The sequence below is a fragment of the Notechis scutatus genome, chromosome 11 (assembly GCF_049901735.1).
Source record: "Notechis scutatus isolate UNSWTSFEM ecotype Mainland chromosome 11, rNotScu1.2, whole genome shotgun sequence".
Taxonomy (NCBI): domain Eukaryota; kingdom Metazoa; phylum Chordata; class Lepidosauria; order Squamata; family Elapidae; genus Notechis; species Notechis scutatus.
This window is the reverse complement of record NC_142019.1, coordinates 18445190-18464241: the sequence shown is the minus strand read 5'-3', so window position 1 is coordinate 18464241 and position 19052 is coordinate 18445190. Positions and strand designations below refer to the sequence as shown.

Genomic DNA, 19052 nt, shown 5'->3' with positions numbered 1-19052 from the left:
GATGCACTGACAAAGCACCTCAGCCCTGGAGACCAAGGTTCACAATAATAAGAAAATAAGTGGGCAGGTGAATTTAAGTACTTGTATGAGATTAAGTATTTTGCAAGATCAGGATAGGAACTTTTCCCCCCTTTGGGAATTAATGCCATAGCATGCAAGATAAATCAAAGGAATAAAGAAAGGTAGAAGATCAGCAAAAGTTTTGGGCTCTCTTTTGTACTGACTTTTAATAACAGAATAACAGAGTTGGAAGAGACCTTGGAAGTCTTCTCATTCAAGCAGGAGAATCTATACCATTTCAGACAAAGGGCTGTCCAGTCTCTTCTTAAAAACCTCCCGTGAAAACCCACAATTTCTGGAGGCAAGCTCTTCCACTGATTAGTTGTTCTCGCAGTTGGTAAGTTTCTCCTTCATTTCAGGTTGCTTTTCTCCTGGATTAGTTTCCATCCATTGCTTCTTTTCTTGCCTTCTGATGCTTTGGAAAATAGTTTGACCCTCTTCTTTGTAGGAGCCCCTCCGATATTGGAACCTGCTATCATGTTTTATTAGAGGGGTAATCTGTAATCTGTTAATTGGCTCTGATTGTGGGTTTATTTGTTGTTTAATGTAGGCAAGAAAATAGGGGGAGAGAGAGAGAAAATATGCATAATTCGTTATGAAGGCCCTGGGATGATGACTATCCTTCTAAACTTCCTTTCAGACAGATCTGCTCTTTTCAAGATGAGATTACTGAAATTGGGAAGCAACCAAAGGCGAAGCCAGCAAAGCCCAAGGAGCCACCACTATGAATCCATGAGTTTGCAATGGAAAAAGGAAAGGTTTCTTTAGAAAACTCAATTGTGTTGTCCAGGGGGAAAAAAGGAACATACAGGTGCAAAATGAGTCCCCCTATCTTAAGAGTGACATCAACAGCAAGCAAAGCAGATGGCTCCTTGGGTGCTTTCTAAAAGCTAGATGAGCAGGAAGTCCAAAGGAAATGAATGGCAGATCACAAGATTGTTGAGATGTGGGAAGAATTCTCTGTAGATATTTGTCCCTATGCCTGAACTTCTCAAGAGCGGAGTTGGGGAGCTAAAGCAAGTAATGCAGACTGGGTGGTGGTGAGCCTTTAGATTTTGTTGATAAATTTATTCATTGTCTTAAAGTATTTGTAGGCCACCTATCCGTTAAGGAGATGGGTGATTTCTATATTTGATAAATGAACAAATAAGAAAGATAGATCCCGGGCAGCAAACAATAAAGCAAGATGAGGACAGAAAGAACAGAAAGCTTAATAACATTAAAAATACAACAGACACAAATGGCCAAGTTGGGCCCCTCAAATCAAGTAGAGCCTTGAGAAATGCAAGGTGAGAGGGAAGTAGCACACTCTACATACCTCTGGCAGGCTGGGGACTGAAGAAGACTCCCAAAATCACTAGGTTTCCCATTCAAACCCAATCATCCCCTGCTGATTAATGTAACGGTCCCACAAAACGCATCTTCTTGGATTCTGTAGAGATTCTCAGTCATCCAAATCATGGTTGTCCCAGAGGTGCTTTTTTCCATTCCCCACTATCCAGTCAGAGCTGAAGAAGCTTCTTTGAGGAGAAGCAAAACATCTTTAAAAGGAAAAACAAGGAAGTCCAGTTGCCTCCTGAAAAAAAGCACCTTTGGGATGTTTTCTAGGATGCTCTTCTTCCGAGAATCAGACCTCATGTCCGAACCTGTTCTTTAGCCTGAGCAGCTGCCTGCTTGCCATGTGTGGTTTCCATGCTGCCTATAACTTTCTAACTCATTCAGAGGTAACAAATCTTTCCCTAAATAAACACCACAATATAGAAGAGTTGCACTGAGGACAAAACAACATTAGTGCCTTCATAATATATAAAGGCAATTAAGTTATTATTTTAGGCTCCCATAAATTTTGAGGATTTTTGTGCAAATGGCATTTATGAAATAATAATGATGCTGAAATATACATGAATCATGTAGAGTGTGTCATTCTGGGTAACCAGCAATCTTGGCCACTGACAAATTAATATTTTTTTGCTCTTCTGTTAAAAGAGCGAAAGGAGACAAATAAAAGAAGGAACTCTTCCAGTTTTACGTTAGGTCAGAGATGGCCTTTTTATGACTTGTGGACTTCCAACCCCCAGAATTCCCGAGCCAGTCCTTCCTGGGAAGCTTGTTGGGTAATGATTCATAGGTCAGATTCCAACAATACAGCACCTTTGCAATTACAATCTCACACCTCCCTTCGTGCTTTTTTCCAAGTTCCAAGTGGAAGTTCATTGCATTCATTCATAAAAACCTCCATATCATACTTACCGGGAAAACCCCGTGTCTCCCTCTCAAACGTGGCATGAAGATAAACCAGGGTTTGTACTGAGCACCATGTGAAATGGCCAACAGCGCCACATGGGGAAACTTTACTCTGCCCCCAAAGTACACAATCTCACATCAATAGGCAATGCATCCGATACCCACTGATCTCCCGCGGAGTTGTGAAACTTGCTAAGAAATCCGATCACCGGTTTTTCAACAGAATTCTTTCTTAAAACAAATATGAGCTAATTTATCAAGAGCCACTAAGGGGCAAATTATGCATGATTTACATGCGCATACCTATGGACTAGTTATTTATTTAGTGATGTTTAATAATGCAATAAACAAGCCAGAAGACATACAATAGCACTCATATGTCTTAGATGCCTATATTTAATTTTCAGTTTAAGTTTAAAACTTTAAAGCTTTCAAAAACAATTATACCCACCTGCCTTCAATTGAGGACCTGTATCCTGCACGAGTCAAAAAGAGGGCTGTGAAAATATTTACAGACCCCTCACATCCCGGACATAAACTGTTTCAACTCCTTCCCTCAAAACAACGCTATAGAGCACTGCACATCAGAACAACTAGACACAAGGACAGTTTTTTCCCAAATGCCTTCACTCTGCTAAACAAATAATTCCCACAACACTGTTCAACTATTTACAAAGTGTACACTACTATTACTGTTAATCTTCTCACCACTCCTTATCACCCCTCCCCTCCCACTTGACTGTTTCCTAGTATGATTTGATTGTTGATTGTACCCTATGACTATCATTAAGTGTTGTACGTTATGATTCCTGATTCTTAACTAATGTATCTTTTCTTTATGTATACTGAGAGTATTTACACCAAGACAAATTCCTTGTGTGTCCAATCACACTTGGCCAATAAAGTATTCTATTCTATCTATTCTATTCTTTCAAAACACATTTCAATTATAGAACCTAGAACCATAGGTCTGGAAGGAACCATGGAGGTCTTCTATTCCAACCCTTTGCTCAAGCACCTGTCCCATTCTGGACAAATGGCTAATCAGTCTCTTCTTAATTAAATAGAAAAGCTTACAAAACAGGAATGAGCAAAAAAACTATTTAAGCTCACATACACTTGGCACAGCAGCCTGTGATGGTTTAAAACCCAACACGAAATAGCAATAAACCACAACTTTTAATTAAAACAGCATCAGACAAAACAATAAAATAATAATTGCACCCATCATGTCAATTGATAAAAAGTACATTTTTTTTTAAAACTGATACAAATACTATAGGTTTGGGGGTATCTCTTAAAATCAGCCAAGGACTATAGTCTCAGAGGAGAGAATTACACAATGCAGTGGTACCTCAGTACTCATCGTTAATTAGTTCTAAAGTGTGTGATGAGCACCAAACAATTTCCCCCCCATAAAGAATAATGTTGTGAGTCAGAAGGCAGCCAACATTGACAAGTTCTAGCTTGTGTGTTGACTACCAAATGATGAGTACTGGGACAAAATTTTCATGTCAAAATGCATTGAGTACCAAATTTGATAAGTTTCAAAGCAGTTGAGTATCAAAGTACCACTGTATAGTGTGGCTGTTGGACCTCAATTATTTCTCGTTATGCCTCCTTCCTAGGTAGCATTTGACGGAGGGTGAATGGAATTGGTGCAAAACAAAGAAATCATATTCATTAGGCAGGCAAGATTCAAGTCATGTTGTTGAAACAAGCTATTTGAATTTGGTTTGGGATCAATGGAGAGATATCTCATGTTCCCAATGGGAAGCATCTAAGGGCAGTCTGAGTGCTGTGTTCTAGATCTATTGCACTTCTCGGGTTTGCTTCAAAGGCTGGCTCACATAATGCACATTACCACAACCTATTTGTGGAGTCCGTGGTGTTCTCTGAGCTTGGTGAAGACATTTCATTACCAAGCTAGGTGACATCATCAGTGCAACCCCTTTGGGAGACAAACTATTTTATGGATCATAAAAGCCAGCAAAACTCTTTCTATAAAGATGGTAAATCATGCACACCTTCAGACCAGCCCACATTCAGATCTAGCTACTTATGCTTCATCCCAATTTGCAGTCTGTTCCATGCTGGACCCACCCAAAGTTGACCCAGTGGAAGAAGATGGAAAAAAAGAAGTAGAGTTGGATGTCATCCACATAAACGTGGCACCTGCGATGACTTCCCCAGATACATCTCCAGATGTCAGCTTGGAGGAAGATAAACCAGTCCCAAGCATGTCAGGGGCAGAGTTGGTCAATGGCTCCAAGCAGCCATTTGAGAGGGATTTGGCTGAAACGGAGCTGCAGCAGGACAGCCCTGAGGCATGGGGAGAGAACACAGCTGCAGCCAGTCAGCGAGGAGGAAGAGGAACTAACTCCTGCACCTGATCCAAGAACAGGTAGGGCAGAGAAAAGGCAGGAGCACTGAACGTCAGCCAGATCACTCGCGAGGAGGCAGCCTCACCCCTCTTGATGAGCTGCACCAGAAACTGGCGATTTAGCACAGCAGACAAATGGAGACGATGCGGAGAACAACATGTTCATTTCTTCGCTGTGTATTTCCTGGTTGTGATTTCGGTCTTGCTTTGGTTTGGCACCATGCCTTGACTTTGGGTTGTGCCTTGTAAACTCTGGACTTATCTTGCCTCATGAACCCTCTTGTATTTTGGATTCAATTTTATTTATTGTTTGGGAAACTTTCAAGGGCCTTGTGGACTCCTTGGCCATTGCTCTGTGGACTACCATTGGTCTGCTTGTGGCTGGACTTAATTGGGACAGTTCTGGGTTTTTGGTGAAGGGAAGTGCTGGGGAATATTAATAAACCTGCTAGACCACCGTTACGTGTGAGTGAGTGGGATAGCACAGCACAGAGCACCACATTATGTGATAATGACATCCGATGCTTTGTGTAGATCAGGCCTTCTTAATAGGCCTTAAAGTTGCCACAGTTGAGAAAACTGGTATTGATATTGAAAAGCACTTTAATGAACTTTTGGGCACTCCAGGCTGCCAATAATTTCTGCATAGGAATTGACAGACATTAACTAAGTTTATACATTATGTAAAGCCCTGGCTTGCTGAATTATGATGTGTATCTATGGAAATTCTCAGGAATCCAGGTCATGGTTGTTACAAAGGTGCTTTTTTTTCAAAAGGCAGTTGGACTTCCTTCATTTTTGCTTGAAAGACGTTTCACTTCTCATCCAAGAAGCTTCCCCCATTCAGTCAGAACTGAAGAAGCTTCTTGGATGAGAAGTGAAACGTCTTCAAGGAAAAATAAAGAAAGTCTGATGAGGATATTAATAAGCTGGGTTCGTGTAACCTGGCAAACGAAAGCCAAACGCCTCGTCGCAGTTTAGCTGGTATATAAGCCTTCAAATTGGCCATGAGGGCACAATCTGTTGGCTCAGAAATACGAATCCTTTTTTCTTTGGAAGCATAATAGAGGCAGAGCGGCTGGAAGGAAAGTGTACCTTTGATCTCGCACAGCCTTCCAAACTGCGATCCCTGATGAACAGCGAAATCTGGGTCGGCCTCTCGAAGGGACTGCTTGTATCCTGAAAGAAAGCACCACAACTGATTAACACGCATCCCATCCGTAGAAGGTTGTATGCTCTTATTTTTATTTTTATTTTTTTGCCGGGGGGAAGGAATTCAGCCTTCCACTTACATTTCAGAAATTTTCCAGAAAAATTAATAACATTAAAAATGAGACCTGACATAAGAACTACTGAGCTTGACTTTCGACAAATACAAGAGCAATTCATCTATCAAAAAAGAAGAAAAACGGTGCAATGTACTTACACTGTGTTCTGAATAACTGAAATTTGAAAAAAAAATTATGCACTAGACTAATTCTGAATCAGGTACACAGCCATGCTTTCCAATAAAGCAGGGGATTTTTTTTTTTGAATGTATTACTGGAACCCTAATCTGGCTTTTAAATAATTAGGAACAAGAATTGCTAATAATAATAATAATAATAATAATAATAATAATAATAATAATAATAATAATAATCGAGAAATACAGCATCCTAAGTTCAAACGCAGCATTCTCCCTTATTAAATTCTAACTATCTTGTTTGCTATTATTTCTCTGAGATCTAGTGAAAACTGGGAAACGTCGTAAAGAAAAGCAATTAATAGAACTAGATCTTAAAATTATAGTATGACAACACTCAAATAAATTGAGTGTCTGTTAAGGAGGATTGTTGTAATAAATTGACATGCAACTTTACTGCACAATTCAGTATACCGATCTATATTTACTAGTATAAAAAAAATAAGCAAATGTATTTGTTTTTATTTGAATTATCTCGCCCACCTTTCTATTCACATAGTGCTCAGAACAGCTGATATAAAAACATCACAAGACAAAACTGAAGCTAAAACCGAAGACAATTAAAATCACAAATACTAAAATCATCTCCATTTAAAGCCTCGGTTGTCTTTTCCTGATAGAATAATTAAAACTAGAACACTTTCCGTTAAAACAAAATTAATTGAATTTTCACAAACATATTCTCTCTCTTGCTCTCTCTTTCGCATTAAAGCATTTTAATTTGCAATTATGTGACATCTGGATTGCACAATACAAGCAGGGTTTTTGCTGGGCCCTTTTGTGATGTAATGCGCTGAGGGTTTTCGCGCACATGCTGCCGGCTGGCTGGCTGAAGTCTGTCTCTCTGGGAATATGTGAGTAAGATATAAAATAAATACTTCAGAGCGACTGCACGATTCCTATAAAATGTTTTCTGTTTAACACTTTGGGATAGTCGCATCCAGAAAGATTTTGAAATTAAGCTAATTGCATAGGAACGATCTTAGTATTAAAAAGGAAAGAAAAAAGATCAATTGTCAGCAGGGCAGCTTGTCAGGAAATCGATACCAAGTGCTGCTTAATATAAGTGCAGGTTTGATGTGCTGCTGTTATAGCATGGTTTGCTAACAAGATTAAAATAATGCTTTGTCCTTTGAAATGTATATTAAGGCCTCTGGAATCTTGCAAATGGAATCTCAGATACCTAGGAAGTTGTATCCCATGTACACATTTTGGGCAAACGTGATAGGAGGCGTTTTAGACATGCCATTCAATTTCTGTCTTTGGGGGAAGATCACAGAACGAAATCTGACAACTGAAAATTAATTATAGGAAAACAAATTACCTTTCTAGCTAGCACAACAGCTTGTTTTCAGCAGTTGCCAAACAAATGCTTCAAAAGGCTTACTGGAAGATTTTGAACGTGACTGCCATGAGCTACATCTGTTCTTATCATTGGATAGATGCTTCCGGAGACCGAAGTTCCATTTAGCTCTCAGAGACAATGGTATCAAAAAGGTCATCTAAATTCAATCCATTTCAGCAGACCGGGATATCTTAAAATATGTAAGGTCCGAGTCGTTTCTGATGCTCTGCTCCAAAACATTTCATTGAGAGGGAAAATTTCCCCTTCTGATAATACAATTTACTTGCGTAAATGCTTTTAAGTCGTCATAAACGGTCTTGCAGATTACTGGGACAGAAAGGTGCAAAAGACAAATTGCCCACAGAACAAGGCCAAGTCCAGTATAACAGGCACTTCCAAGAGGCAGGTAGAAGCCAAAAAGATCAGAACTGGCACAATGGGGGAAAAACCCTAAGTTTCTCCAAGAGAAAAATCCCTCCATTCCCTAGCACGATTGTTAGGTTTTTTTTATCCTGAATGAAAAATAAAAATCTACCACAATCTCTCCTTCCCCCCCTCTCTCTGTCTGTCTGTGTGTAGAGAATAGAATACAGTGAAATTAGAATAGAAATAGAATAAAAATAGAACAAAATTACAAAAGAATAGAACAGAACAGAACAGGACAGGACAGAACAGAATAATAGAATAGAATTATGAAAGAATGGAATGGAATGGAATGGAATAGAATAGAATAGAATATTCTTTATTGGCCAAGTGTGAATGGACATACAAGGAATTTATCTCTAGTGCATAAACTCTCAGTGTATACAAACAACAAAATATTATCATCATAAGATACCAACAGAAGACAGTGGAAAAAGATAAGAAGAAAAGATAAGAATACAGCCATACTACATGAGTATGTAAGTCTGTTTTGAGCCTCACCTGTATAACTACTTTGAAAAGCAAGCCTGGATGAAAATTCTTAACAGCTTCGCAAGGAATCTAATTCCTGGGCCTGAGATGCCATCTCACCAGGGGATCCTTCACTGGGGTGGACCTTCCCATGCTACAGATCTACTTGATTCTCTCTAGTGCTTAATGGGGATCAAGGACCAACCTCAAAAGTCAAAAGCCTAAGCATCTCAGTGTGTCCAACTGCACGGAGAATGAAGACAGGAAAACAGGCATGGAACATGAAATGGCAGGGCTGGTAGGGACTTCAGGGGTCTTCTAACATCCCGACAGGAGACTTTTGAACCACCTGGTTCAAACGGTTGGGATATTCCAAGATGCTGAAGCATTTGGATCTCAAAGGCTCCCGCAACGAATAAAACGGTGGCAGACTAGCGTCAGGTTTCATTGATGGGGATTTAACTCAAAATTTATGGAGTTCCCACCTCTATCACTGTATAGCTTCTATAGCAGGGGTGTCCAACCTTGGCAACTTTAAGGCTTGTGGACTTCAGCTCCCAGAATTCCTCAGCCAGCTTTGCAAAGCTGGCTGAGGAATTCTGGGAGCTGAAGTCCACAAGCCTTAAAGTTGCCAAGGTTGGACACCCCTGTTCTATAGCTTTATAGAAGGGTAAGATCTAGAGCAGAATCTCCCAACCTCAGCCTCCCAACCTCTGCTACTTTAAGGTCGGTGGACTTCAACTCCCAGAATTCTCCAGCCTGTATGGTTGGGGAATTCTGGAAGTTGAAGTCCGCCTATTTAAAGTTGTTGGAAGTTGAGAAACTCTCTAACCTAGAGTTAGCTGCGTTTCCTGATCGATCAGGAGGTTGTTTTCCATCTTCTCCCAGGTTTGTAATAATAGCTAGATCTCTTATTCAGCAGTTAAAGTAGCATTAAAATAGGATGTTAGTGGATCATATGGCAAAAGGAAAAACGTGCAAAATCATCCATTAGATCGAGTCCCACAAACTGCTATGGGGCAGAGCGGTTTGTATCACGAGAAAGTAACACCCCCTGAAGGCCACATTTTAATTTGATGAAAGCTCTTTCATATCAACACAATTCAAAAATAATGGAATGGAATGTTCACATTTGTTTTAAAAATGCACATATTTATTTGAGAAATAGTAGGACACAACCTTATCACGTCTCTTACTAAACTGTATAATTTGTTTGTGGTCCTGGATAATCAGACAAAAGAAAAACTGAGAAGATTCCCATAGATTAAGAATACCCCCAACTTTCCATTTAAGAGCATTTCTAATGTGAGGGAAATTTAAATCAAAAGGAACCATTTCAGTAAAAGTACTATGTCAAACCACAAGATATTATTCTGTCATAAATTCAACCAAGTGATGGCTCTTCAGTATCAGTGCACATGAAATGACTTCCCAATTATCATTTCAAAGTTTTCATAGTCACAAACTTTTTTTATGCAGGCTCATGAAATACTGCAGCGTCATTATTGGTTAATATAAGCACAACTGAAGAATAATTAATCACAAGGCTGACTTTATTTTTTGAATATAAAAAGTTTCTATTGGGCCAACAGGCAGATAACAGATAATCAGAGTTGGAAGGGACCTTGTAGGTCATCTAGTCCGACCCTCTGCCCAAGCAGGAGACCCTACACCATTTCTGACAGATGGCAGTCCAGTCTCTTCTTGAAAGCCTCCAGTGATGAAGCTCCCACAACTTCCATGGATTGATTGTTCTCACTGTCAGAAAATTTCTCCTTCTTTCCAGGTTGAATCTCTCCTTGTTCAGTTTCCATCCATGCACACACTTCTAAGAAAAAGCTAGTTAGTTAGTTAGTTAGTTAGTTAGTAGACTTTATTCTCTGACCTTCATGAAATGCAACCAGAGCTTGTAAACAAGCGGCTCTTGAATGAAGATGAAACTATGCAGAGCTCTGGCATCCAATCATCATGTCTGCAAACACACACACATGAAGGGAACCATATTGTGTCTTTGAATGTTGGTCTCTAATCCAGCTTCACGTCTCCATCTTAAGATGATGCCATCTTACTGGCTCATATTTACGATGGTTTTAGTGTTCTCAGGAGTCACATGATCCCCTTTTGCGACCTTCTCTCAAGCAAAATCAATTTTGCTTGAGCCAGACTCACTTAACGACCGTGTGACTAACTTAAAAAATTGCAGGGATTTGCTTAACAACGATGGCAAGAATGGTTGTAAAATGTATGACTTAGCAACAGAAATTTTGGGCTCAAATGTGGCCGTGATTCAAGGTCTACTTGAACTTTAAACTTGCCTTGAGTTAATTAACAATTTGGGTTCAACAAATGTTGCTTCAGAATAAGCATGTATATCATTGCAGGTTTGGTTAAAAGCATGTGATTTTATTTTTAGTGGCATCAATCAAGGACTCTCAAATGGGGTGACATTTGGGGTGACAATCAAGGACTCTCAAATGGGATGAAAAAAATTCCAGTTATGGTTTCTTCCAGGAACTGGGATTCAGTAACTCAGCTGCATTATTTTCATGTAAAGCTGTTTTAATCCCTGGAATTAAAAAACTGTCCTTCCCGGGTTAGGCAAAGACATATATTCTGAAATCTATCAAATCTAACATTTATTAAAACTGCAAGTATGCCAAAGATCTTGGTTCTCTAGTTATATTTTATCATTTTATTTTCTGTATAAAATGTCTTCAAAAAAGAGCAACAATTTACTTAAAAGAGATTAATATTTTGTGTATTTTGCATCTGTGACATTTGATAACAGAAAGGGGAAAAAATGATATTGATTTTTTTCCACTTCCTGAAAAGCCTTTTTACTGTAGCCAAGTGCTGTAATGGGCCAAATCCACTGTGTGCCAAGCCTCACGTGAGCAACTTCAATGGTTCCGGTGCATGCTAGGTCTCACGTAGGCTGAAAACAGACACCAGGAACAAGACCATAAAACACGTCACAAGGGCAGTTAACTGGAATGCAGTTTGGTTTGCTAGTTTAAATTTACCATGGCATGGTTATTGGAAGATGCGATGCATCCACTAACATTCCTACGCATGTAACATAATGATTGGATAAACTCACCCCCTTTGTGTGTTCCCAATAAAAGGAGTTCCCCAAACCCTGATCGGGGCAGCTCACCCAAGATAGAACTTGCGTTAGTGTCTTTCTTGATGCATTCGACCACCCAGTGAGAAGCCTTCCATATGCGGAGCAAAACCGCATTTGGTGAACCCCACGTGATCCACTAAAAGGAACGGGTGCGTCTCTTTCGACTGCCTATCTCACCCGGCCGGGCGAGCCAGTTGCAACTCAGGGAAGCCGCCTCGTGTCACGGATCCCTCCCCAGGAATCTTCATCAAAGAAGACATCCTCCTTTCAGGTGAGTATGGGCGGAAAATTCTCCAAAGAGCAGATGGCACGCTTTGCAGGAATTGGAAGAATTAACGAAGAGTTCAATTCGTATTTTTGGGAGTCAGGGCAAAATGCTCCTGATTCCAACTAAAAAGGACCTTATCACCCTTTTGACTTACATTTACATACAATATCCGGCTTATCCGGATAAAGGGTCCTTGAAAGTTTCCACATGGCAGCGTTTGGGTGACTATCTTCATAGCAATCCCAGGGCTCCACCAAAAATTCTGACCACGTGGAGGACAGTCCTGGAATGCTTAACAATCCATGGCTCAGCGTGACCAAGACCCCCTCCTCTGAGGGGATCCTCCTCCTCCCTATACAGCTGAAATCAAGACAAAGGACGCTTCCCTTTAGAAACTTCCCCCACTGCTCCTGAACCCACGAGTTCTCCTAACTCAAATCCAGCGAGGGATCAGACACCCATGGGAGCATTCGCACAAGCCATGATGCAGGGACGCAGAGAGGGCTCTCTTACTCTAGAGGAGCTCTCTCTCTGTCCCGTTGAATATGAGGGGATGAAGCCGGAAATATGGTGCCTAGACTTGAACCTTTATCTATGAAATTAATTAGAGATTTAAAACAAGCCGTGGCCATGTACGGCATCCAGGCACCATATGTCAGAGGCTTCATTAACACCATCAGCACCTCCTTTTTCATGTTACCCCAAGATTGGAAGGATCTTTTCGCATGATACTGACAGGACCACAGCACGTTGTTTGGGAATCAGACTTTCGTGCGAAGCTGAAAAATTTGCCCTCGATCATGGTAGGGTCGCGAGAGCGGATCAAATTTGTGGTATGGGTCAATTTAGGGACTTAGCAACTCAGGCGACACTCCCAGCAACCCTTACCTTTGCCAGTATTATTGCAATCAGAGCCCTTGACAAAGTTGATGATCCTACCTCTGGCATCGTAGGATCTTTTTCAAAAATCATTCAAGGCTCAAATCAGCCGTATGCCGAGTTCGTGAGAGGAACTTCAGAAAGCCATTCATAGGCAAATCTCTAATGTAGAGGCCCGTAAGGAGCTTCTGTTAAAACTGGCTGTTGAAAATGCTAATGAGGATTGCAAAAGGATTTTGCAGCCTCTATCTGCCCGAGGGGGCCTCCCTCTCGGACTATCTAAAGGCTTGCAGAATCGTGGGGACTGTCTCCTACAATATGGAGCATCTGGCTATGGCTTTGCAGCAAGCAAACTCTCAGAACAGGCCGGCCGGAAACTGCTTCAATTGTGGGAAACCTGGCCATTTTAAGGCACAATGCAGAGCCAGAGACAATACACAAAACAACACCAAGCCTAAGACAATATGCCCCAGGTGCAAGAAAGGGTACCACTGGGCAAGTCAGTGTCGCAACAACAATTCTCAGCCACAGGAAACTAGAGGAGGGCGATCAGCCAGCCCCACTCCCAAGGCTGACTCATATCTTTCCACCCTAATTGCCTCTGAAGATATGGAAATTGACATCCCAGGCACTGTTTACTTTCTTCCCACATGCCTGAAAACGATCCCCCTGCCATGACACCCCTCATAATCTATCCCATCCGAGACCTCATGGCAAGGGGAATCATTGCTTCTCCGTTTTTGAGAGACTCCGATGACTTTTCCTCAGTAGCCATGGCAGTAATGGAAACACTCCCACAAAAATTAGCAAGGAGAATTAGTAGCAACCGCTATTCCAGTACCTGTTAAAACAGATGATGCATGGGCATTTACTGTCCATCAGACAGTAGAACAAGCCAGGCCTGTGTTACAATTTACAATCCATAACAAGGTCTTCTCGGGTCTCTTAGATACTGGAGCTGATGTAAGTGTCATCCGAACGGCTGAGTGGCCGGACGATTGGCCTTTGGAAACTGCCCCAGCCGTTCGGGGAGTGGGAGGAGTTCAGCACGCCCACCGTAGCAAACAGTGGCTACCGGTGAGTTCTTCTGATATTTCTCGCACTGCCTACCTCCAACCTTTGGTCCTTCCACTGCATACTAACCTGTGGGGCCGTGATCTTATGTCTCAACTTAATGCGAGACTCATTATTGATTAATGGAATCTTTTGCTAGAAATCCACTACGGTTGCAATTAAAAACCACAGAACCTGTGTGGGTAGATCAATGGCCCCTCACTATAGACAAACTAGAAGCCCTGCACTCACTTGTTCAGGACCAAATTGTCAAAGGGCACGTTGAACCATCTGTCAGTCCATATAACACCCCCATATTTGTTATAAAGAAAAAGTCAGGAAAATTCAGGATATTATGTGATCTGAGAGCTGTAAATGCTATTATAAAACCAATGGGGGCATTACAATGTGGTCTGCCAAATCCCAACATCATCCCTGAGAAATTTGATTTAATGGTCATTGATTTAAAGACTGTTTTTTTCTATCCCTCTGCATGAACAAGATCGTGCCTTATTCGCTTTTACACTACCTCGTTTAAACAACTCCTCTCCCTCCTCCCGCTTTCAGTGGAAAGTCCTACCTCAAGGCATGCTTAATAGTCCCACCATGTGTCAACACTATGTCAACAATGTCTTGCTACCCTATCGTTCAGCTTTCCCACAATTTCTGGTGTATCACTACATGGATGATATCCTTGTTGCAGCTCCTGGACCACCGGTGCGGTGTTCACTTCATTCTCTTTCCTGAAAGCCGTTCTTGCAGAAGGAGGTTTGTACATAGCACCTGAAAAGGTGCAAGTACTAACTCCATACGCATATCTGGGCTATAAAATGCTTTCTGCTACTGCCTATCCTTCACTTCCCTCTTTGTCTCTACCTTCTCAACCCACCTTGGTTCAACTATCTGGGTACCATAAACTGGTACCATAAATCTTTCCTGTCTTTAACCACTGATATTCTTTCTCCATTGTTTGAAGCCCTTACTTGGGGAAAAGCCTGCTGACACAATATCCTTGCAGCAACCTAAGCTTCAAGCAATACATCACCACAAAGAGCTGAACTTGCTGCAACCATATTAGTCTTCCAGAATTTTAACGAACCCATCAACTTGATCTTAGACAGCCTATATGTTACTCAAATAGTCTCTACTATCCATGACTCTTACCTCTCTCCTGCAATTGATAAAAACCTCCTCTCTCTTTTTGTTACATTACAACACCTTGTTGCACAGCGTCAACATCCTTTCTTTGTAGCACACATTCGTAGCCACCAACCCTTCCCAGGAATCCTCCAGGAAGGCAATGATGTGGCGGATCAAGCAGCTGCAGGCATCATGACATCACACACATTGACTCCTTGGGAGAGTCATTCTTATTTCCATCAAAACACCAAAGCTCTCATGAAACATTTCAACCTCACGATGGCAGAAGCCTCAGCCATTAGGCAACAATGCCCCACCTGTAGTCAACAAGCCCATTCCATTCCCTTAGGGGTAAATCCCGCGGGTTGAAAGCCTGCGAAATATGGCAAATGGATGTTACTCAATTTCCTTCATTTGCCCCCTGGAAGTATCTGCATGTTACAATTGATACTTATTCAGGGTTCATAATGGCAACTCCGCAAAGAGGAGAAGCCTCCAAACATGTCATCAATCATTGCATTCGCACTTTTGCATCGTTGGGACGCCCAAATGAAATAAAAACAGACAATGGTCCTGCATACACTAGCACAGCTATGTCAGAATTTTTGCGCTAAGTGGCAAATTACCCACAAGTTTGGTATTCCTCATAACAGCCAGGGACAAGCCCTGGCAGAGAGAAACTAACTTGACGCTAAAAACAGCGTTAGAACGACATTTGATCAAAGGGAAAGAACCCTTGGCCTCCCGGCGATGCAAGACACTCTTAATCTCTGTCTTTATACACTCAACTTCCTCAACCTCTCTGGCACCCTGCTATGACAGCAGCGGGCGGCATTTTCCTCCCCCTCCCTGATTCTCCCAAACCACAGGTATACTACCGCCAATTGCCAGACCCTACTTGGAAGGGTCCTGCTGCTCTCCTCACCTGGGGTCGTGGCTACGCAGCTATCCAGCTTCCAGATCGTGTCCTGTGGGTTCCTGGACGGCACATCAGACCATACCACCCCAAAGTAGAAAAGTCACCACCTGCAGACATATCAACATGATTCGTCTCGTTGCCTTGCCAACCCTCTTCCTCTTTCTTGCTGCACATGCCTCCAAGGTCTCCATTCCATCTCGAGTGACATACTTCACGCCAGGTACTCCCCTCTTGCTGACCTGCACTGCATCTGGGGACATCTTTCCCCCTTACCTCAGATGGTCAACGCTCCTAAGCCGTGGCCCCACATCTCCAGCAATGCTTCCTTCCAGATCAACACTTTTGAACATCCCCCTCGAACTACACTCCTCATACTTCGCCCCACTGCCACCACCTATTATTGCTCGGTCGACGCCTCTATGATTCCATAAGCAACATTTATGAATCCTGGACAGTCCTTAGACCCCGTTCATCTCGATCATTATCACAGACAATTCGCAAGTCAGCCTGACATTTATGCTCAGGCCACCCTTTCTACATCGAATTAAGAGATCGCAGAACTCTGCCAGCGCATCAGATGGTTGCACCCCCTGCCTGACCAAAACCACGCAGGCAGGATCCACTCAAATAACTCTCATCTACCATACCCAACAACCGCAGAAGTGCCTTCCTCTACGGGAAAAACTTGCCAAAACAATGGGACCATGTACCATCTATGCAAGATGAACTCAAAAACCATTTGCTACGATCCCAAGGCAGCTGTACGTCTCAACGTCACCTTATGGGCAGGACTTCCAAAAAACCTCTGGCAGATCCGATCCTGAAGGGGAAGGAAAACTTTATTACCTAAACCACACCACCGTGCTCAAGGACGGTACTAACCCAATTGTTTTAATCTTTGATGTTTGTGTTGCTTGTTCTAAACCAGGGGGACATTCATGTGGGTCGGATGACTGGAAATCAACGTACGCTCACAATCATAAATACTTGTGTCATACACCCATTAACTGGGCCATGGGGAACCCCAACCACTGGACCCCTTGTGGAGGTTCCGTTGAGTGCTCGGGTTGGTCTTGTGTCTGTGATTATACCGGGAGGGTACTCAGGTTGCAATCATCTGTCACATTTCAAACGAATATCAGGGTTTACCACAGACAATAAGGTAGAAATCACTATCTCCAGGCAACACCCTGCCTTGGAAACTTATGGTATAGGATTGATGGCACAGGAATAGACCCAAATACTTACATTACCATAAAAACTGAAATAATTTATGAAGGCGAGAAACATCATTAGGCTGGTCAGTATATAATAATTTAAGGAAATTAGAAAAAGCCCCTGATACCAGCATTATTGCAAAAAACTTGTTCATGGATATGGCAGAAAAAATTGCAAAACAACTTGCAGTAACCAATTGTTTTGTCTGTGGGGAACCACCACAGGAGAACAATGGCCATGGCAAGCCTTAGAAGCCTCGCCATCTCTGTTTAATAACATGTCTTCTGTAGGAAACATAACAGCTAGAACAGCTTCGATCCACTTATCTGGACAATTACCACTAACTTAATCGGTAGAAACTGTTTTCCCGAAATGGATCCATTCCAGTAGGACACCTCCTTTGCTTAGGTACATGGGATAACTCCTACCAGACTTGGACAGCACCTGACAATGCTACCACCACACCTGCCAAATTCAACACTTCCCTCCTACCTTATCTCTATGACACAACATCCTCTCAAAGTTGGACAGCTCCAAATAACATGTATTGGATTTGTGGTAACCTAGCCTATCCGTCCCTTCCAGCAGATTGGCAAGGGTCATGTGTATTGGGGTGGATAAGACCTTCCTTTTTCCTCCTACCGATCTCCATCAAGCAAGAACTGGGCATCCCTGTGTATGATACATTATCCCACAAGAAAAGAGACACCGATAATACCTTTGCAGGTTTCCCCTGTCAATCAGAATATGAAGGGGACACCTGGACCTCAGAAAGAATCGTCTGCACCTTCAGCATTGCTAGTTGGGCCCAAGATGGCTCCTGGGGGTACAGAACCCCCATATACATGATTAATAGAATTATGCGTTTACAAGCTGTTTTAGATTTAGCAGGACAACGTATAGACAAGGCTCTAAACACTCTAGCAACTGCTACGGACAAATTACGCACAGCTGTCTACCAAAATCGTTTAGCTTTAGACTACATACTAGCCAAAGAAGGAGGGGTATGTGGTAGGTTCAATCTTACGAACTGTTGTCTTCAAATTGACAAAGTTGGCAAAGTAGTAGCACAATTAACAACTGAGATGCGACAATTAACCTACAATCCTAATCAAGTATGGCAAGGTATTGATTTTAAGAATATTTTTAGTTCTTGGTTCCCTAAACTACCAGGATTACAAGCCATAGTAGCTCTCATAGGTATGATTGCTGCAGGATCGTTATTCTTCCATGTGTATTACCAATATTTGTTCGTACCATCTCCAATAGTCTGTCTTTATTAGCTGAAAAGCGTGCCATTGCACAGGTTAATGCCCTCTGGGAAAAGAACCTCTGTACAAAGTCATACCCTCAGAAGACCCTGATGCGTGCGCTCGCACAAGTTTTTGCATGGGTAGTGATGAAGATCCAGAAGAAATTCCTCCATATAAAACTAAAACAGAGGGAGATGCTGTAATGGGCCAAATCCACTGTGTGCCAAGCCTCACGTGAGCAACTTCAATGGTTCCGGTGCATGCTAGGTCTCACGTAGGCTGAAAACAGACACCAGGAACAAGACCATAAAACACGTCACAAGGGCAGTTAACTGGAATGCAGTTTGGTTTGCTAGTTTAAATTTACCATGGCATGGTTATTGGAAGATGCGATGCATCCACTAACATTCCCCGCATGTAACATAATGATTGGATAAACTCACCCCCTTTGTGTGTTCCCAATAAAAGGAGTTCCCCAAACCCTGATCGGGCAGCTCACCCAAGATAGAACTTGCGTTAGTGTCTTTCTTGATGCATTCGACCACCCAGTGAGAAGCCTTCCATATGCGGAGCAAAACCGCAGCCAAGACAGGATTCCTGGAAGGATCTGTTTTTAAGAAACCAAGGATTTTCTAAAGTGGTGCTTGCATGTCAATCAAAAGCAGTAGAAACTTTGTTTTTTTTAAAAAAAAAGAAAGAAAGAAAGAAAGGAAAGAGAAATTTTGTGATGTGCAATACTGCAAGCTTCACCGCAGGTGCCAAGATTCTGCGCAGCAGCGGTGGGAATTCATCGGAAACAGGTGA

The 19052-nt window shown here is 42.0% G+C and overlaps 1 protein-coding gene across 6 annotated transcripts in view; it reads right to left on the bottom strand.

Annotated features, from left to right (window-relative positions):
• The window catches only part of IQCH (IQ motif containing H), a 103487-nt gene that overhangs the window by 53125 nt on the left and 31310 nt on the right, over positions 1-19052 (bottom strand). For all 6 annotated transcript variants that reach the window (XM_087972937.1, XM_087972935.1, XM_087972939.1 and 3 more), the window contains one exon: positions 5783-5866. In XM_087972937.1, the coding sequence (XP_087829063.1) occupies positions 5783-5866 (84 nt within the window). The remainder of the gene's footprint in view (positions 1-5782; positions 5867-19052) is intronic.